The sequence below is a fragment of the Mesoplodon bidens genome, assembly GCF_964165515.1.
Source record: "Mesoplodon bidens genome assembly, chromosome: X".
In the NCBI taxonomy this organism is placed as follows: domain Eukaryota; kingdom Metazoa; phylum Chordata; class Mammalia; order Artiodactyla; family Ziphiidae; genus Mesoplodon; species Mesoplodon bidens.
The window spans coordinates 36,722,545-36,744,789 of record NC_138163.1 but is presented as its reverse complement, the minus strand read 5'-3'; the positions used below and the strand labels follow the sequence as shown (position 1 = coordinate 36,744,789).

Genomic DNA, 22,245 nt, shown 5'->3' with positions numbered 1-22,245 from the left:
ACAGGTTCGAGCCCTGGTCCGGGAAGATCCCACATGCCACGGAGCAACTAAGCCCATGCGCCACAACTACTGAGCCTGTGCTCTAGAGCCCGCAAGCCACAACTACTGAGCCTACGTGCTACAACTACTGAAGCTCATGCGCCTAGAGCCCGTGCTCCGCAACAAGAGAAGCCACTGCCATGAGAAGCCTGTGCACCGCAACGAAGAGTAGCCCCCACTCGCCGCAACTAGAGAATGCCTGCATGCAGCAACGAAGACCCAATGCAGCCTAAAATAAATAAAATAAATAAATTTTAAAAAATTTCTAAAGTCTTAATTTAAACACACAAAAAGCAGGATATAAAACTATCAGGCCCAATTGTGTACACCCCCACCCCCTCAAAACCTTCAAAATCAAATACTGAAATACACTGAGCTAGATATAGGCATAGATAATGTTAATGTTAGTGGTAGTATTCTAGGCTAAAATCTTCTTTATAAATCTTTATTATGAACATATATAATTCCAGTACATTAGAATGAGGAGAATGCAAAAGAAATACCGTTTCTTTCATCTGAATTTGATTGATCTTTATCCTGAAAAGTTTGTGCTTGAAATCATCATTACAAATGAACTTGTCACCATCTTCAATATCTTTACCCTTTGGATTTTTCGCCAGAACTCTAGCTTTGCCACAAGCCAATGACTGCAGTGTTCTTCTTAACTCTCCATCCTCTGAAGAAGAAAGAAGAGTGGCTTAGTTATTTGTTATTAACTCATCAACACACACAGCTACATTCAACCTCAATCTAGCTTCTACCCCACCCATCTATTAAAACTGTTTCCTTTTCCCCCCAAGATCATGAACAACTTCCTCTTTGTCCTATCCAATGGCTTTTTTCCTGGTCATCCTCTAAAGGCTTCAATTATCATTCCGAGTGGATAACCACCACATCTTCAGAAATGACATTTCATTTTCCCCAGTCCTACATTTAAAGGATACCTCCAGCTGGCTCTTTTACTATCATCAATTTTAGTATGTCCAACATTTTATTCATCATCTTCCCTATAAAACTGTCTTCTTTCCAACTGTTAGTTATGAAGCTACCAACCTCCTCTGGTGAGAATCCCTGGAATCATCTTTTAACTCTTCCCTCTCCTGCATCCTCCACATATCTAGTAGTTGCTTCCTTAGAGATGCTTCGTCTCTCTTCTCATTGGCCTCATTCTAGTCTAAGCTCGTTATCACTTTATGCCTGAATTACCCCATTAGCTTCTGGACTGGAATCTCTTCATCCTTCAAGCTGCCCTACTATCTACTGATTATAGGCAAGCTGCCCAAATAAGTCACTTCCAATATGTCACACACTTGAGATCCTACAATGTATGTTTCACTTGCTAGATTTGTAAGGCTCTCCATATCTTACCTATCTAACTTTGTATCTCACTACTCTATGCTGCAGTTAAACTTTTTATGACTCCTGCCCACACTGTGCTCATTCCTTCCTCCAAGCCTTTTCTCATGGTATTTCCTCTTGCAACATATGCCTTCTCCCTAACTTAAATCTGAAGGCCCAGACCAAGTCCTACCTCCTTCATGAAGGCTTTCCCAATTGTGCCAGTCCACAGTTATCTCTTGCTTCACTGAACTCCTAACACACTCTGTCAGCACCACAGATTGGTACTTATTGGTTGTGAAATTAAGTGTCACTTCTCCCTTTCCCCATGATTATAAGTGCCGAGGAGGGGGATTATCCCTTTATAGTCCCCCAGAACTCTTAACCAAGTGGAGTGCACATAGTGGACACCAAATAATGCATGCTAATCAAATGATTCAACACAAACCTATTCCGGTAGCCTGCTTGATCTCTTCTAAACTGAACTCTTCTCCCTCATTAAACATTAGCAGCACCAGTGTTTGAAAAAGAGAGACCTGGAGTTCCTTTTTACCCTGTTGGAGAAACAACAGTGTTTAGCCATCATTTTTTTTAAATGCATGAAAATTAATCAAATAACTAATCTCTTACTGGAAAAGCATTTTTCAATTAGTGGATTTAGAAACTCGGATTAACATTATCCAGAAAAGCCAGTATGTTCAGTGTAGGGTTTAGGTGTGATCCTACCTAAAACAGGAGAAAGGATTGGGTGACCTTTCTCTTTTTTTAAGCCTTATAATTAAAACAACAAAGTAATGAAAATTAATAACTCAGTTTTATGTGTCATTACAGATATTTATCATGAGCAACAAGAAATCACTATTTCAATGCATTTTCAACTCTTCTGATTCAGATTAGTCATGAAAAGCTGTAGGATTTTTTGAAATTGATATAAGAACTGTTCCCCTTAACGCCCACTCTATTCTCTAGCTCCCAGCAACAAGAAAAGAAGTTTCCTGTCAAGAAGTGGCAGCGTGAATTTTGCATCCACAGGTGGGGAAAGGGTGTGGGAGAAAAGGGTTATTGGTTTTGGTTTTGCAGCAGGGCCCAATCAACTGTGGAAAAGACCACATTCTTATAATATACACAGGGCTGTGACAAGCTATCACTATCTCATGCAGATATTCAGGACAAATTTATAAAACACCTTAAACCTTCAAATTAAGAGGAATGACCTCAATATCAAAGATGAAGGTGAAAACTAAGTTTGGGGAACATCCACTTACCTCTTTAAATTCTGCCTTTAGCACACAGTGTCCTAGGGTTGACTGCCACTGAAGTTTCCTGCCACTATGTTTGCCTAGGTAAAAGGTCTTGAAAATCTCCTGAAGTTTTACCATCTACAATAAATAAAACAAAGCTTTATTTAAGCTCTGTATCCAATATCACGTTCACCACTTTTTATATTTACCTCATGTGTAAAAATTTCTGGAAGTTTTAAAGACTATACAGAGCAGGTCCACTGATCACTTTGATGTAAGGTAATAACCACCAAATCTAATGGCATTAATCAGTCTTTACACTCTCTGATCTGTCTGCAACATTTTATCATCCCCTCTTTTGAAACATTCATCTCCAATGTCTTCTGTGTCTCTGCAACATGCTGGTTCCTTTATCTCACTATTGCTTCTTCATTGGATTCCTTCACAGGTACCTCTTTCTACCACCTACCAAATGTGAGCCTTTTTCAAAGTTCTGCCTTAGGCCTGCCTGTTCTTCCTGTTTCCACATTCTCCCTCTTAATGAGGGAGATCTGCTCCCTGGGCTTCCATGATTATCTCCATGGAGGACTCTCAGTATCTATCTCTCTAGCCTTAACCCTTTTCTAAGCTTCAGTCCTGGGTTAAGATATTTCCCCAGGAGTTAGGATGGATTTACTCAAGCATCCATCACTCAGCAGTCCAACCCCCAGGTGATATATGGCCAAGAATTTTTGAGAGCCGGGCAGAGTGATGGGTACGATCTGGGGAACTGAAAAAAGAGTCAAGGAAATTGGCCCTGAACTCAGAAACTTGGCATCTTTAGCTATGCTCTAATGATATAAGTACAAGAGTAATATAAATAAAAGAGTAAAGTATTAAAAACAGTTGACATTTGGTGGTGGCGTGCTTACTGACAACAAACTTTTTAAAAAGTACATATTTTTCAATGATAAGCAAAATAGAAATGTCATGTATTTCTATGCTTATAACTCAAGTCCTAAACAGCAACTCTTACCTCTGGTGGTAAATGAACTTCCATAGGCACATATGTTGGCCAATAACCCATCGTCAGGATATTCACAGTTAATTCAATATTCCCAGGTACATTCTGGTTCTGCATATACTACAGTAAGATCAACACACACACTGAGATCTTAAAAAATAAAAGGGCATACATTTCATGCCATAATAATGACCCATTTAAGAAGTTCCCCATTACAAAACTACATGTGAATACTGACGATCTTTAAAATAAAAGGCAACTATTAAAAGGACTATAAATGAAGCCTATATTAAGTGCACTAGAAAAGTACACTGGGTAACATTTTGCTACAATGGCACACAAAGATCACGTGACTCTGTTAGAAGCATTAACGACTTAAATAAATAATTTCTCACATACGACTGGGCTGTTATAGGATTTCTTCTCCATTCTTTTCCCCATACCACCTGCAGTCCCCATCTCTGGAGACCCCTATGTGGCTTGGAAAACCTGGCAGCAACCCCCATTCCTCACCCTACCAGCCAGCCCAAGTCTCCGGTTTTTCACTTGCTCCACTGCCTGTTTGCAGGGGGTGACCTGAAATGGGGAAGGAAGAAGGGGAAAGGGCAAAGCAAATAAACCCTATTCTGTAGCTACTACAGGACCCATGATCCTACTGACCCTGATCTTTCTCTTGAGTCTTCCACTCTCATTTCCCAGCGTAGCAATATAGTGGTAAAGAAGTCATTATTAAAACCCTAGGAGAGGGCTTCCCTGGTGGCGCAGTGGTTGAGCGTCCGCCTGCCGATGCAGGGGACACGGGTTCGTGCCCCGGTCCGGGAAGATCCCACATGCCACAGAGCAGCTGGGCCCGTGAGCCATGGCCGCTGAGCCTGCGTGTCCGGAGCCTGTGCTCCGCAACGGGAGAGGCCACAACAGTGAGAGGCCCGCGTACCGCAAAAAAAAAAAAAAAAAAAAAAAAAAAAAAAAACCCTAGGAGAGGAAAATCTACTTTGCTATCACTATTACCTATAATCTCAAATATTTCAAAACCAGCTTCTACAAACACCTGCAAAACTATGGATCTAGCTTTTCATTTCCAATGTCCCTAAAGGCCTTATACAACCACTCTATCACTTCTCCTCCCTCCCCATCACCACCTTTGAACATGCAACTCACCAACAGCGATTAGATGCTAGAAGCCCTGTTCTCACTAGCTACAGCTTTTCTTGTCCTTACTTCTGTTCAATACATTTTATTTCTATTTTTGTGTGTATACTGAGAATAAATTTTGAAGTAGGTCAAATATACTTACATTTCATTCGTGATTTTTTTCCTCTACTGTGACTATCATCTAAGTTGCTATGAAGTATTTATAACAAATACATGTTTCTATTTATCCTCTTCAGTACAAACCAAAGTAAGGAGATAACTAAATACATTTAAGTTGGAGGAATTAAGTAAGAGTTTAACTCACTTTTACCTGTTTGAACTGAATCATGATGTCTTTAGAAAGTTCCATGTCTTTAAACATTCCTTCAAGTTTGCTGGTGAAAGCAGCTCCACATTCTATTAAAGATGTTTGTACATTTACAGTATTTTAAAGTGGTAAAAACACAGAATTTAGAATTGAAAACATGAAATATAACACTTACTTTAGCATGAAATATGATCTGTAACTATTCATAAGAACAAAAAAATCCTTACCCCAAAGGGTATGCCCCACTAATTCAGAGTCAAGTCTTTAATCCTGTAGTAACCTTATCTACTAGTTAGGCATAAGATAAATGGGAAACTTTTATACAAATAATAAAATAACAATGCTTTATTTTTTAAAAAATCACAACAGCTCTGGATATGTAAATAGGTTGGAAACCTAATGAGCTTAATCAATTTACGTTTTTATCATACAAACATACAATGATTGACAAAAGAGGCAACTGACTGAAAGAGTAAAAACTAAGCTAACATTTTCTCTCAGAAATCAAAGAAGAAAAGGAACAGAAAGAATGACAAACATACCATGTTTAAGTTTGGACAGCATTGATTTTTCAGCATCCACAGATGCACTCTTCCCAACTAACAGGCGCTTGGCTAAATCTTTCTTATAGAAGGCCTCAAAAACATCCTTGCCTATGTTAAATAATAAAACACAACTCTCATAATACTCCAATATAAGGTTTTGACAAAATTAACTCAAAGTGCTTAATAAATCGCACCATTACTCCAAGTTATTTAAATTTATAGATTTTTATCCAAGTTTGCTAAATGCAAGAAACATTAGAGGTAGATTTTTGTGCCAAACCTTTCAAAAGTTCTTTGCTGTCAAGAATTAAGACTGAATTAACTTTTCTTTAGAAAAGCTTTAGTCAACTAGTAGCTTTAGCATCAATACTCTAGAGATTAAAATAAGTAGCAAAATTCAAGGCTCTTAATAGTGGAAAAGTCAAAGCACAAGGCAATTAAGTAACATTCCTCAAGTACCCCAATAAATTAAATGCAAGGAATGTAACAGAATTTTAAATAGCTTACCCCCAAATAAATATACCTTCTAGGTTGGTTATACTTGCTAGTTTCTCTGTTGAGTGCTTTGTTTTAAAAGAAAAATATTAAAACAAAAATACGTACCATAGATAAATCTAAATATAATCATAATCTTATCCAACATTTTCTCAAGTTCTTCATCTGTAGCTTCTTTGTTGCCTGCGCGAAGCTTTGAATCTACATACTTAGCTAAAATGGGGGGAAAGTTTGTTGTTTAGTGATCATGGGTATCCATGAGGTACTGGTCACTATAAATACCAAATAGGAGTATGATATACTGACTTTTTCAACGTTGCACATGTATACATGCATTTTTTTTTTTTCTTTTTGCGGTATGCGGGCCTCTCACTGTTGTGGCCTCTCCCGTTGCGGAGCACAGGCTCCGGACGCGCAGGCCCAGCGGCCATGGCTCACGGGCCCAGCCGCTCCGTGGCATATGGGATCCTCCCAGACCGGGGCACGAACCCGTATCCCCTGCATCGGCAGGCGGACTCTCAACCACTGCGCCACCAGGGAGGCCCTACATGCATTTTTAAAACAGTCTCCAAAGTCAGGGAGACCAAGTGACTTGTTCAATGTCACAGAGCTAAAAAATACAAGAGTCTCAATTCAAACCCAAGTCTTCTGGCTCCACATCTAATGTACTTTCTACCATACTGATGCTTACTAAAATGGGATATGCGGGATATGGGTACCCCGGGGGCGGGGGGTGTATACAGCCCTGCGCTGGGGTCATCAAAGCCATTGAAAGACACGGCACATCTTCTGGAGTATTCACTTTACACTGATGGTAGGCAATCTTAAACCCTTTTCTATTAAAACAAACCAGATACATTACAGAGTAAGAGGCAAATTTTGCAAAAATTTTAAGGGTAAGTAGTAAACCAACAAAATTTCATCCTTTTGGGACTTCCCTGGTGGCGCAGTGGTTAAGGATCCACCTGCAAATGCAGGGGGCATGGGTTTGATCCCTGGTCCGGGAAGATCCCACACGCCACAGAGCCACTAAGCCATGTGCCACAACTACTGAGCCTGCGCTCTAGAGCCCATGAGCCACAACTACTGAGCCGACGTGCCACAACTACTGAAGCCCACGCGCCTAGAGCCCATGCTCCACAACGAGAAGCCACCACAATGAGAAGCCCGTGCACTGCAACGAAGAGTAACCCCCGCTCGCCACAACTGGAGAAAGCCTGCGCGCAGCAATGAAGACCCAACGTAACCAAAAATTAAAAAAAAAAAATTTTCATCCTTTTGGCGAAGGACCTTCTCAGCTACCTCCTCCTCGACATTAAGGGGTACCCAGGTGGGAAAAACTGAGAACTGAAGTATACCACACCTTTTACTCTAAATGGGCCCAGATTATTAGGTTTATTTTCATCCTGGACATTCTACCTTTCTCACTGGCAACTGTAATTTTGTGCTATCCTTTCCTGTAGCCCTATGTGTGGGCCTCAAGAAATGGCACCCTGCCTCACCTCTAAATTGCAGGAGGCTTGTAAACCAGCTATCAAGCTTTTTATAAATAAAAGTAAATAGGGTCTTACAAAGAAAGACCATGTTTGTGACATGTGGGTTTTGAGATATTCTTTAGCATGAAGGACTTATTCCTTGCATCCAGCTTCTTAGAGACCACCAAGTATGCAACTCCAAATAAATTAGGTGTTAATATATAAAACCTTGTCAAAATTTCAGGTTAACTGGAATTTTATGAGTAAAAGAAGAACATTAAAGAACCGGGAAAAGGGACTGGAGAAATACCTATAAGTTCAGCAGGTTTGTTTGGTCTTTTGTTAATGAATGTTTCAAATGCTTCTTTCATGGCGTTGATAAATTTTTCATTCTTCAGGAAACAGATATCAATTATATGGTCAACCTTATCTTTAAAATCCAGCAATTCTTGAACCATGGTTTTATCCTTTTCAGGATTAATTACAATAGTGCTACCAAATGCCTAAAGAAACAAAAATGACTTTTTATTAGAATTTAATTATCTGCAATGAAAACAATCCCCCAAATCATATTTTAAGTAGATACACATACTTTAAAATCCCAAAAAATTAAGATAAAGCTGGCTCTGAAGTCAAGAAAATAAAAAAATAAAGTTATAAAACATTCAGACTGATACCATTCATCTATAGTCATAAAATAAGTAATGGCCACTGGCTGTATAATATCATAATGGGGCATTATTGTAGAAGTCTCTAGGGTCTTTTTCCTACTTTTAAAGAAGTCGGGTTGAATTTTTGAAAACCAGCAATCTGCCTTCAGTGTAAGATCAAAGAAAGGAAAGAAATTTGGATCCAAAAAAAGCCCTCTTCCTTTTTCCACACTCACTGCTATAATTATTGGAGCTAGAAATCACATCAGACATCAAGAAGAGAACTGTTTTATTGCTAATTTGCCACACAGCTATCATTCTCAGGTTGACTGTTCTCAAAATGCCCATTACTTAAAAAAAAAAGGATCTAACAAATAAGAAATTCTTGCTGATATGTACTCTAGATGTATAGATTATAAGCCATGAGAGAGAAAAAAAACAGGTTAATGTTAATACCTTAATGTATTCAATCCATTGCTGCAAGAGAACCTGAACGCCACCTCGAACTCTACTGAAGAGCTGATACAGGAGAGATAAATCTTGAATTCGGTTTTCATCAAGGAGGCTATTTAAACCTGAATTTTGAAACATTTGGTATTAAAAAAGTGAACAAAAGTGTCAGATATTTTAATGAAAAATAAGTTATTGTGATACTGGTCTGAACTATGACTAGTCTGAGATTTTAATACAGAGATGTGCTTTGAATTAAACTCAAAGAAACAATCACCTTTCCAAGTGAAAATTAACTATAGGGAACTTTATATATAAAAACAAAAATTGTGTAATGGTTTGTACCATTTAGCATAGTAGATGAGATGTATAAACCAACTTATAAAAATTGGTTTACATAAATACACATTATAAATACCTCATATGTGCAATAGCCACATTATATTTGCATCAGTATACACATGTATATATATTTCAGAGTATTGGATATGGCCTATGGTATATCAAAAACCATGCATCAATAGGCCAAGTTTAAATGAAGTTCTAAAGTATTCGATTTTCAGAATGAAATAAAAGTGTAACTGCATTAATGTACTAAAATACCTTAAACAAAAGAAAAGATGGCTGGAGAGAAAGGTAAGACTTTTTTGCCTATTTGTAGCATTGTCAAAGTAAAATTCAGGGTATACTCATAGATCACTTAGGATTAATAGAATGCTTGGTTTTATATGCTAGAAACAAAAACATTTCAGTGCAAAAAGGAACGCATTTCCTTATTACTGCAGTCTTAAAAATTAAATCAAGAATTCCCCAATTCCCACTGTTTCTTTACTGGAGTTGGTAGTCTGCTCTCATCTCACTCCCTATATCTTTAAGTTAAGGAAACAGGCACCTCCTGAAAGTATACTGTGATGAATAGGGAAAAGGGGTTGTGTCCCTCCTCAGAAATGCAGCCACACGCTACCAAACTTTTAAAAGGGCAATCTTTAAAAATTTTTCTACTTGTTTGCTGCTACCATTTTAAAAGTAATCTCTTATTTGTAAACTACCAATTACCTTTCTGAAGAATCGCTGTTAAGTGTTCACCTAGAAGTTGTTTTTCCACAGTAGCAATTAATGACTTTCTACAAGGAAAAAAAGTTTAGAACTATTGACTTTGACTTTGCTGAAAATTTATAGTCTCTCCTGGGGGGAAAAATCAAATAGCTCATTATAGGTTAATTTCAATATTCCTATTCCTATGTATAAATTTATTGTGCTCAGAGTTACTCTACTTTATGACTAGAAGGAAAACATTGCATATTTCAGAATTTGTTACATCACAAAATAAATATTTTAAGGGTCTTGCTATGGCTGGCTTTTCCCAAATTTCTCTGCTTTCATTAGGAAAGTAAAGAATTTATCTGTGCTGCTTATAGGAACTCCTTGGTTGGTAAAATTCAGGAAAGCACGGAAATACTTTCTCCTATGAACACCCACTGAATTTTAATCGGCCTGAAGATTTCAAAGATCACATCAGCTTGTAATACTATTTTTTAATTACATCCTAAACACATATAGACAACCAATTATCAAATCCTTGATTAAATCTAATTAAGTAGGGAAAATAACAACTCGAAGGTTGCATTATGAAAACAATTGTTAAAGACTCAAGACACCTGAAAATAGTTACTAACATGTTTGGGGATGCCCAAAGTGCCTTAAGTGATTCAACAACACAGGTTAAGGCTATTAGGCCGAGCATGTAATACTTACTGGGTGGTCTGATCTAAGTAAGTAATAAGTCTGTCTGCTTCTTCTTCTAGACGTTTGTTAACATGATGAAGATATTCAGGAACCTACAAAGATAGTTTTTTATATTATTGTTTTCCTCCCCATAAATCATTCAGAAAATGTCAACTCCAAAAGATCCTGGGAGCAGCCCTGTCAAATGTGACAGGGTTGAATCATATGTAAAATTATAGGTAGAGTTTATGATCCAGAATTCTGGCCTTTAAGAAGAGAGAAAAGAAAGGAGCACCTAAGTGAGAGAAAAGCAGCATAATGTTGGGAAGATAAATGCAAAGGGCAGCTCATGTTCAATAAAGTAGGGTCTATTGTGAGACACAGTGGATTTATTAATCACGATTTTTAAATACCTCTCTTTCCTGCATTAATTTTTGGCCTTCGGCTGCGTAGAGTCGGTTAGTTTCTTCCAAAAATCGTTGTTCAAAAGAATCCTGATAAATCTGGGAAGGGGTAACAAAATAAAGGAGTTCAATTATCCAATAAATGTTTATTGAATGCCCTTAATGGGAACAGCACTATGAGTTTGGTTTTTATTTTTTTGGCCATGCCTCGCGGCTTGTGGGATCTTAGCTCCCCAACCAGGGATCGAACCTGGGCCCTCAACAGTGAGAGCGCGGAGTCCTAACCACTGGACCGCCAGGGAATTCCCTGAGCTTGCTTTTTAAACATCAAATTAGGGATAGCAATCAGCTCTGTAGTAAGTGAAGTAGTTGACTTACTTGCAAATCAGAGAGCATGCTTAAAAGGCTTCGGAGTAAACTTCTATCAATTGCTTCACCATTCCTTTCCCTCTCAATCAAAAGAAGAATGCCATCAATTGTCTTATTCTGGACTTTCTGATCACTTATAATATGAGCCCTAAATAACTCCAGTCCCATATCCCTAAAATAAAAAATATATATAATCTAAATTAATTGACGACAATACCACTTCTGGAGAGGCTTGCTTAACTTCTCACCACATGTTAATTAGGGTTCCAGGCTTTGAAGCAGCAATTGTAAAAGTATAAAATCCACACATTTAATTTTAAATAACACTATTAGATTAAAGCATACAGGAAACTCATTTTATCTTTAATGAAAACTGAAGTTAAATTCCCATCTTCCTCCATAACTAAGTTTTATTGTATGATTTTCTTTGGTGGATTTCTTCCTCGGTCAAATCAAGAGGCAAAATTAGTTCAAAGCTATAAAATGGTCTTCACTGTACTGGTAATGAAGGCTTAATTGCTCATTTGTCATCTGGCTTCAGTACTCAAAAATCAGTAAACTCTGGTAACTGCTGTAGGTAGATGCTAGGCACATGGTGGGGGGAAGAGCTCCTTGTACTCTTCCGTTTTTGTGTATCCATGGAATTTTCCACAATAATGTTAAAAGATAATGAGTGAAATCTTGATCAGCAACAAAATGATGCACACTCAGACAATCCAGAGCAAACTGTAATCCCCTTGGCTAACACAGAAACTTCTTCATAAGTTATTATATGCCCAGGGAATGTTAGCTATCTCCAATATTAGCATAGGCAAAACATAATTAACAAGGTAAAACTGCTATAAACCGAAGTCTAGAAGCCAAATATGAGTTTTCAGGAGAATATTCACAGTATCACTCTCTTCTATTAGTGTAATTAAGATTTGACTATGATTTGTTACAAATCTTTTCATAATTTTTTTTCTGGTATCCTTACCAAATGGAGGGTAGCATTGAATTTTGAAGAACGTAAGTCCTATCCAGAAACAAAAAAATGCTCCTGATCATGATCTGCCAATGAAAAAAAGAAATCAAACATTTTTTTATATTTTGTGAAGCTGAAATATTTTATAAAACAAGATTGCAGGGTTTACTTGTATATATACTAGACTACTAGGATCAAACATACAGATAAACACATCTACCTGAGAATATGCCCACACCATTTTTATTAAACTATTAATAAACCTTAATTCTTGCTGTAGTTTCCAGAAAAAAAAGACACTTAAAATGGTCTATGACTTCTTTGCAATCTGAGAAGCAACTAAAAATAAAAACAGAATAAAGGGACATACAATTTTTCCTCAGCAACAGTCCTCAGGGTGAAACTGCCTTAAACTGTATACATGGAATTTTGGGTGGGATGGATTTAAGATTTTTTTTTTTTTTTCCATTTTTTTTAAGTTTATTTATTTATTTTTTTAATTAGTTTCTGCTTTATAACAAAGTGAATCAGTCATACATATACATCTGTTCCCACATCCCTTCCCTCATGCATCTCCCTCCCTAAGATTTTTAATTTGCAGAATATAAGGTTTAAAATAATACCAGATTAGGGAAAAAGGAAAAGGTTGTGATCTGAATAAGCTAAAATGTAGAACCATCAGGCACCTTCACAAGTAACCAAATAGCGAGTGGGATAGCCATCAAGACTGACAGGCAAAATGTAACTTTTTTTAATGAGATAAATACTTTTTGCTTAAGTGTTACAAAAATAAAAATGATCATAAGGTGCAAGTCATTCTAAAATACTGGTTTACCTGTAACTTGCAGTTTTAAAATAGAAAACTCAACCAAAATTAGTTTCAGTCCCACCACTGCAAAGCTTTTAAAACTAGCATTCCTGCATTTGCAGAAATTTTAACTACAATATTTAGCTGAAATGTAATGCTTTTTCCATCTTACCATTTGTCTGCAATGGTTTTGCCAACATCTATCGATCTTCTTTAGAAAAAGAACACTATCCAATGAATCCGTGAGATATACGTTAAGGATATTTTAAAAGTGCTTAGTACAAGTAATATATGCAAAGTAAAAGCACATTTGTCTTCAATATGGAATGCCCTAGGTACTAAATGAAACTAAACAGCACTTAATTATGAAACAAAATGCTACTTCTTAAACTGTAAAAACATGTTAGATTCCACTAAAAAAAAATACCTCTAAAAACAAGTCTTAGTGGGACTTCCCTGGTGGCACAGTGGTTAAGAATCCACCTGCCAATGCAGGGGACATGGGTTCGATCCCTGCTCCGGGAAGATCCTACATGCCGTGGAGCAACTAAGCCCATGCACCACAACTACTGAGCCTGTGCTCTAGAGCCTGCGTGCCACAACTACTGAAGCATGCACGCCTAGAGCCCATGCTCCGCAACAAGAGAAGCCACTGCAATGAGAAGCCCGAGCACCACAATGAAGAGTAGCCCCCGCTCACCACAACTAGAGAAAGCCCGCACGCAAGCAACGAAGACCCAAAGCAGCAAAAAAAAAAAAAAAAAACCAAACCAAACAAAAAAACTGTCTTTGAAAAAAACAAAACAAACAAACAAACAACAACAACAAAAAAACAAGCCTTAGGGACTTCCCTGGAGGTCCAGTGGTTAAGACTCTGCACTTCCACTGCAGGGGGCATGGGTTCAATCCCTCGTCGGGGAACTAAGATCCTGCAAGCCGCTAGGCCAAAACAACAAAAAACAAGTCTTAGACATAACTGAGCATTGTGTTTTCAGTTTATTATTTCCCAATTATCTTTCCTCAAAAAGAGTAAAGACATAAAGACATTTTATTTATTTACATTAATAGTACAATGTAGATTTGGACCCTAATTAGAGATAAAAAGTCAAATTTTGCATCTTCTTACTCTAGAGGCAAGATGAACAAAAAATAAATCTACAAAACACAGGCATTCCATTTCAAGCTGGGTTTAAAAGTGAGGGACAGAGAGGGAGCGATAGATGAAAATACAAGGTTTTTTGTTTTTAAAAGGATATTCTCTGAACTGATGAATTTGTGCTTTGATGTGATCTTCACAAATCTGTCTCAGCTGTTTGTACAAGTTTGCAGAAATCTTGTAAGAACAGAGATTTTCCACAGCCTGCAAAATTAAACACATACTTTCTTACGGAGTGAATGGGGTGGGGAGGGGGGATTTCTTGATTACTTACATCAAATTCCTATTATTTGTTATTTCTACCATGTCGACTTATTAAAAAGGATTATTCGTCCATTTAAAACACAAGGTAAGGGCTTCCCTGGTGGCGCGGTGGTTGAGAGTCCTCCTGCCGATGCAGGGGACACGGGTTCGTGCCCCGGTCCGGGAAGATCCCACATGCCGCAGAGCGGCTGGGCCGGTGAGCCATGGCCACTGAGCCTGCGCGTCCAGAGCCTATGCTCCGCAACGGGAGAGGCCACAACAGTGAGAAGCCCGCGTACCGCAAAAATAAATAAATAAAAAAAATAAAATAAAATAAAACACAAGGTAAAATAGCAAAATATCAACATGGGTAGTGAACTTTTTTCATAACCAGTGTACTATACCAACCCCCCCACACACACAAATTAATACATTTATTGTGGCAGTACAAGTTAAGGATGGAGGGAATCAAGCCAAATTCTCACCTTGTGAAGACCAATTTGTAACAACTGCTACAAATAAATTCTGTCTTGTTCTTAAAAATGTTAATTGTTTTCATAAGCAGAATTCCATTTTGAGTTTGAAAATAATTTCACCAATTGTTTATTAGATGGGTTGGGTGGTCCAACCACCACTGAAATAAAATTTATTTATACTTTCTTTGGTTTTCCTGAACAGAGCAATGCAGAATTTATTGCTAGCAGTATTATAATGAGTATGATATAATTATACACAGGGATTTTTCTCCAACATTGCAGCTTAAGAATATTTAAATAAATAGAGGTTTTAAAATTTGCACAATGGGATAAACATTAATTACTAAAGAAATACTGAATTTTTACTTCATTCTAATAGTTGAATTGGTCTTTTATACTCAGATCCCAAAAGGACAAACTTGAGATTTCAGTGAGTTTCTTCTTATGTGCATCAAAAGACTTTCAAATTTAATACAACAGGCATGGTAAAACTCTTTGGATGAACTCTGATATAATCTACAATTCCAACTAGTAATGACTTAAGTGTAACACCAGGATTTTTTTCTCACCACAACAGAAGGCAAAAATTCCATTAAAATTGACTCTAAGGGACCATCCAAGTCCTGTTGGTTGGAGTGGAATTTTATAAATATGTAGTTGGAAGTCATATTCCCAGCATGCAGGTCCAGCAAATAAACTAGCAAATGAAAAGAAAGCTTAAAGGAAACCACTTATACCAAAGGAGGAAAGGCACTACACCTTACCAGGAAACAGCAGACCACTTAGATATAGCAGCTAAGGAGGTATAAGAAGGCTAAGTCTCTGCTGGCCACCACTTTCCATGGGGCCTTGGGTCAGGCCACAAATGCCTAAGGGTGTGTTTATGATTATTTCATGTGCCTGACTGGTTCACATTAGTCCTCTATGGACTCTCTCCCTTCCTCCTTTAGTAGTCTTCTCATTGTATCTTGGTGTTCCTTTTGAGTGACTAATTTTCTCAGCATTTCTCATTTTCCTGCTTAGATTCTGTCTTTGTATTTCACCTTCTCCACATTTCCCACCTGAAGTACTTTTCCGAGTCCTCCTTCACCATTCCCTTCTGCTGTGCTACTCTTTCTTCCATATATTAGTTCTCATTGCATCTATTTATCTTCTTACACAGATACCATATTCCCTTACTACTCAGCTAGGTTCCACTTCTTCCAATAAGCTTTCCTTAATTGCCTTGGCTACCAGTGACTCATTTGGCCCTATCACCAATCATACCACACTGACTTGTCCCTGAGTCAATACTGTATCTCTTAATGTGTATATCCTGTCCCCCAACTCTCCTTAATGACAAAAAGAGACGATGTACCTATATGTTCTTTAATACCTTTTGGGCTTTGAACCAGGTGAATATAGTAAATATTCAGAAAACTAATGTACCTATAACTAGCAATGTGTCCTGCACACAGAAGGGGCTTACAGCATAAGGAGAAAACTGGTCAGAAAACATATAATTACAATACACTGTGTTGGGTGCTATGATGGGGATTAGACAGAGGTGAGGTCCCTAACCCAATCTTTAGGGCAGAGGCAAATCAGGAAAGGCTTCCTGAGCACAAGTAAAGAGGTGGAGCCCCAAAGACCCAGGGGGAAATAGATAAAGAGCTTATGGGAATAGTGAGAAATAAGAGAATTAAGCTGGTCTTCATATGCATACAGCTTCAACTATGTTTAGTTGGAGAGTGGTTTAAGATATGAGAAGCAACAACAGAAGGAAAGGGAAAGGCAGGAGGATCTAAGGTGAGTTTTGAAGGTCAAGATGGAAGAGAACATCCTGCTTCCCTAATTTAGCCTTGACTGCTTAACATATAGACCAGATCTAGTAATTTCCGTTCCTTAAGAACTTTTCCATCAAGCTCTTCAGGTACCATTTATGGAGAAATCCCATAAGTGGTATAAAAAATGCAAAGGACTGAATGGTGTGGTGCATGGTCTACTATCATTTATGTAAAAAAAAAAGAAAAGAAAAAATTAATTTAAAAAACCTCCACACAGTTGTTTTAACACACATGAACCATTTCTGGAATGATACACCCAATTATGTTTGTTGAGAGGGGAATTAGCTGGGGGAGCAGGGTTGGAGGATGGAGTGGAAGTGAAACATTTTACTACATGCTCTGTAATACTTTTGGGGCTTTGAACCAGATGAATATACCAACTGTTCAAAAAACTTAAGTACTTGCCTCCCCCAATAAAACCCTATCTTCCCCACCACCATACTTTTTAGCATGGCATTCAAGGCTCAATATTACCATTATTTTACTCTCATGTCTGTCTATAATCTTCCATACACCCCGTGATCTAAATACTCTGCTTTGCTCACTTTCAAGCAAGGTTTGTTTGGAGCAATCATGTGTGCCTAAACCAGTGGCTTCCAAAAGTTTCTGACAAGCCACAGTAAGAAATACATTTTATGTCACAATCCATTATACATAAATTTTATGTAATTGAAACAAAATCTTCATAAACTGTATTTACCATTACTATGTGTGATGTACTCCGATATTTTCTATTTTACCTTTTTAAAAAAATGCTGGTCACAAACTACTAATTTCATGAGCCTACTTGAATAAAAGCGCCTTAGGGGCAAGGACTAAGTGATCTCTGTATGCCCATGGCATTTGTCCAGCTTTGCACACAGTAAGCAGCCACTGATTCAACAAGAATGGGGTGCTTACTAAGTACTCTGTCCTGTTAGGTGCTGGGATAGAAACATGAATAAGTGTTAAATCACTGCTGAGGAGCTTGAGGTAAACTCTATTTTATTCCAGATCTTTGAAAAGCACTTTTAGAAATGTATCATTTTACATTTCACTAAACACTCTGGAAATCCCTGGAAGTTTGACCTGGTATAATTATAACTAATATAACCTTGTTTCACAGGTAACTATTTGTATTAAACATTCTGGATAATTCTATAAGTCTCTTAAATAAAACTATCTTTTTACTTAAGCTCCCAATCACTACTGGTTAAATTGCTGCCTTAAATCCTTTTTGCAGGTAGTCGGATATAAGATAAAAACATTCTAATAAGGTTTTAACTTTTATTCCTCCAAATCCCAGCCCCTTTCCTCCAAAATTCATACACTGCATCAAACACATGTTTGTCTGAAGAAAAAAAAAACTCCTAAGAAAATATAAACGTGTAGCAAATTAAATGCAAAACTATAGTTCCTGAAATTTGCAGAATATAAGATTTAGAAACAGCAAAGGCACATAAGCTTGCATTTGGGACGAGGAAAAGAGTGGAAACGAGGGTAAGAAGACTAGAATAAAAAAATGAAGAGGATTAAAATAAGGATAAAAAATACAAAGAATGCAAAAATAAATGGTAATGGAGGAAATCTGGAAAATTTTCTGATTTAGCAACAACAGACACTTAAGAAATTAAATTCCCACCAGGGTGCTGAACTTTGGTCACTGGTCTAACAGGTTGGGGCTTATTTTTCAAATCATAATGTTTAAAGAGAGAAAGAAAAGCATACCACAAAACTTTTCAACAACTGATACAACAATAAAACTCAAAATTATGTCTTTTTACATCTAGTAAAAATGCCTAAAATAAGATAATCAAAATATATCAAAAACTAAGAATTTGCAGAAAGGAAGCCGAACAATGAAACGTAAATTATTTCTCTTTTTACATCTAGTAAAAAGAGCTTAAATAAGACAAATTATCAAGGACTAAGAATTTGTAGTTGGGATAAATAGCAGGGATAGTATTAACAATTCAGTAAAAATAGGAGTAATAGTAACGTGACAGACTAAGCTTAAACACATCAAAGGTTAAACTTACAGAACACAAAACCTAGTCATCAACATAGAATATAATAGCTTGTCACCTCTGCTAAGAATCTACCTGCTCTCCACTGACTGCTTAAGAAACCCGATTTTACAATGGAAAATAACGTATACTCAGATGGATGCACTATTTGCTTCCAGTCTTGCAGTCATGTACTTGATGAATGAATCATTAATTGAAAGGCTCCGTTATTTAAGATTTATTTCACAAAAAGCTAACTAAACAAGAGTTCTCATTATTAATGATGAAATTATTTTCATCGGAATTGAAGTATGGACTAAGCTTACCTTCAAAGATAATAGCTAAAACTTTATACTAAGAATAAATGTAACACTCATACAGAAACCAGCCAGCTCCAAAAAAGGTAGCTGATTTAAAAACACTACACAGCTATTCACACAAGGCTGAGAACATGAGGAAAATAATCCCATTACTTAAAATATTACTTAGTAAAAAAGTCACACACCAAAACCAAGATTCCAACTATTAAAATACTACATATAAAAACAAGACACATTCTTGGGGCTTCCCTGGTGGCGCAGTGGTTGAGAGTCTGCCTGCCGGCGGACTCTGTTGATGACACGGGTTCGTGCCCCGGTCCGGGAAGATCCCACATGCCGCGGAGTGGCTGGGCCCGTGAGCCATGGCTGCTGAGCCTGCGCGTCCGGAGCCTGTGCTCCACAACGGGAGAGGCCACAACAGTGAGAGGCCCGCGTACCGCAAAAAAAAATAAAAATAAAAAAAAAACAAGACACATTCTTGAGCAGTGCAGAGGGTGACTGTTCCTAGAGAGTTCTCTTTTTCTATTATTTTTTCAATTTGGCTAATGATGTTTTCTGATGCATATTTGGGATGTAATCTATTTATCAGCCAGCTGTTCTGGCCCAGTGTGGATTTAGAATTTAAAAACATGTGTGTGGGGGCTTCCCTGGTGGCGCAGTGGTTCAGAGTCCACCTGCCGATGCAGGGGACACGGGTTCGTGCCCCGGTCTGGGAAGATCCCACATGCCACAGAGCGGCTGGGCCCGTGAGCCATGGCCGCTGAGCCTGCACGTCTGGAGCCTGTGCTCCGCAACAGGAGAGGCCACAACAGTGAGAGGCCCGCGTACCGCAAAAAAAAAAAAAAAAAAATTTAAAAACATGTGTGGCTTTAGAGCTGTATAATAAAACATAATCTTAAACATACCTTTTTTAAAGACCCAAGTACTACTTATCATCATCATCATTGATGACACGGTCATACAGCAGGCAGTGTAGTAAGTACGTTTTTGCAGTATTTTATTTACAAATGAACAACCCTGCCATATAGGTAGTCTCCCCATTTTGCAATGAGGAAACCAAGGCTTAGAGAAGTAACTCACCCAAAGTTATCATGAGTGGCAGATCTCAAATCTAAGGCAGGCTGAACAACTCAAAAGTCAGTGCATTTAACCATACTCCTATCTGTAGTCAATCAAAAACAAACAAGCAAACAAACAAAAAAACCCCAAACCAAAACAACATGAACCACTGCCTCACTCTTAACAGGATTTCAAGGTTGTGGAGGAAAGATAATTTTTAAACTCAGGTACAAGTCACACTTTAAATCACTTTTAAAAGACAACATTTACTTATTGCAAATATACTCAGAACAGCACGTTCTTTTCTAGAAATTAAAAACTTATGAGGTAGTATATGCAATCCACATTAGGGAAGACTTCCATGCTTAAGCCTTAAAGCAAAATGGTTTTTCATTCATAGAAAAAAGTTCTGCATAGACATATGCCAAGTAAGTGTTTACTTCAGGGACGGGGTGGGGGTGATGAGGAGTTTGGAGAACTTTTGTTTGGTACACTACATACTTCTATATTGTTTCAATTTTAGAAGAGTACTTTTAAATTACATTTCAACCTGTTAAAAATCAAACAAGCACCTGAAATCCAGATGGTATGAAATAATTTTACCCCCTTTATCCTTTTATCCTCTTTTTTGAACTTGAACACCTCAAAATAATCTTTCTGAGAACAATCCCAAGGAGCATTTATAAAATTAAGATCAAAAACAGCAAAAGAGCTAGAAACAAATGCTTTTGAATTTATTATCACAGAAGTAGTAAAGTATTATGAAAAATGAAGAGTGAAAAGTTGTAACACTAACTTTAGGCTAAAGAAAGGCAACTGAACAACAGCAGGTAAAAATTCTGAAGTACAAGAAAGGAAAAACACAAAAAAATGTGAGCTATGAGCTCTTGAAACACAAAGGGATTTAACAGAATCAATTTATCAGGAAAAATATTTTTTTAACCCAAAAGCTCTAGGAAAGTATTCAAGGTAAAGTAAATAGGGTTCATTAGCAACTACAATCAATATGTTATAAATATGGGGACTTCCCTGTTGGCACAGCAGTTAAGATTCCGAGCTCCCAATGCAGGGGGCCCAGGTTTGATCCCTGGTCAGGGAACTAGATCCCACACACATGCTGAAACTAAGAGTTAGCATGCCACAACTAAAGAGCCCGTGAGCCACAACTAAGGAGCTCGCCTGCCGCAACTAAGACGTGGAGCAACCAAATATATACGTAAATAAATAAATAAAAATGTTTTAAATGTCAGAAATATGAAATATGTAAAGTAACACATTACTGAAATTAAAGATGCTGTACACCAGCATATCCAAAGAAACACCATATACATGCACAAATGAAAAAAAATTACCTTCTTTTTTTAAATTTATTTATTTATTTATTTTTGGCTGCATTGGGTCTTCATTGATGCGTGCGGGCTTCTTCCTACTTGCAGCGAGCGGGGGCTACTCTTCGCTGCAGTGTGCGGGCCTCTCATTGCTGTGGCCTCTCCCATTGCGGAGCATGGGATCCAGATACGCAGGCTTCAGTAGTTGTGGCACGGGGTCTCAGTAGTTGTGGCTCGTGGGATCTAGAGCGCAGGCTCAGTAGTTGTGGTGCACGGGCTTAGCCGTTCTGAGGCATGTGGGATCTTCCTGGACCAGGGCTCAAACCCATGTCCCCCGGGCTTCCCTGGTGGAACAGTGGTTGAGAATCTGCCGGGGACACGGGTTCGAGCCCTGGTCTGGGAAGATCCCACATGCAGCAGAGCAACTAGGCCCGTGAGCCACAACTACTGAGCCTGCACGTCTGGAGCCTGTGCTCCGCAACAAGAGAGGCCACGATAGTGAGAGGCCCATGCACCACGATGAAGAGTGGCCCCCGCTTGCCACAACTAGAGAAAGCCCTCCCATAGAAACAAAGACCCAACACAGCCAAAAATAAATAAATAAATTATTTTTTTTTTAAAAAGTAAGAAGACCCAACTGTCTTTAAAAAAAAAAAAAACATGCCCCCTGCACTGGCAGGCAGATTCTTAACCACTGCGCTACCAGGGGAGCCCAAAAAAATTACCTTCTTTGATGACAGTTTCTTTTCCTAAAGTAAGACTATTTGCTTCAAACACTTCACTACAGAGGTATGTGAAGTGCTGTGGTGTATTAGTGAAAGTGCCCTGGACTAAAAACTTGGGCATCTCGGTTTAAGTGCCCTGCTCTGCCAATACAGGACTCTAGA

General features: G+C 38.0%; 1 protein-coding gene across 2 annotated transcripts in view; it reads right to left on the bottom strand.

Moving 5' to 3' along the window:
• CUL4B (cullin 4B) overlaps positions 1-22,245 on the bottom strand; it is a 34,109-nt gene that overhangs the window by 6,940 nt on the left and 4,924 nt on the right. The window contains exons 4-19 of one of the 2 annotated variants that reach the window (XM_081223279.1): positions 14,222-14,325; positions 13,138-13,207; positions 12,170-12,243; positions 11,203-11,365; positions 10,834-10,923; positions 10,451-10,533; positions 9,752-9,819; positions 8,702-8,820; positions 7,906-8,098; positions 6,229-6,333; positions 5,623-5,733; positions 5,078-5,169; positions 3,634-3,741; positions 2,643-2,756; positions 1,826-1,931; positions 543-715 (exon numbers count right to left, since the gene is read on the bottom strand). In XM_081223279.1, the coding sequence (XP_081079405.1) occupies positions 543-715; positions 1,826-1,931; positions 2,643-2,756; positions 3,634-3,741; positions 5,078-5,169; positions 5,623-5,733; positions 6,229-6,333; positions 7,906-8,098; positions 8,702-8,820; positions 9,752-9,819; positions 10,451-10,533; positions 10,834-10,923; positions 11,203-11,365; positions 12,170-12,243; positions 13,138-13,207; positions 14,222-14,325 (1,773 nt within the window). The remainder of the gene's footprint in view (positions 1-542; positions 716-1,825; positions 1,932-2,642; positions 2,757-3,633; positions 3,742-5,077; positions 5,170-5,622; positions 5,734-6,228; positions 6,334-7,905; positions 8,099-8,701; positions 8,821-9,751; positions 9,820-10,450; positions 10,534-10,833; positions 10,924-11,202; positions 11,366-12,169; positions 12,244-13,137; positions 13,208-14,221; positions 14,326-22,245) is intronic. The other variant, XM_081223280.1, reaches the window with a different exon arrangement.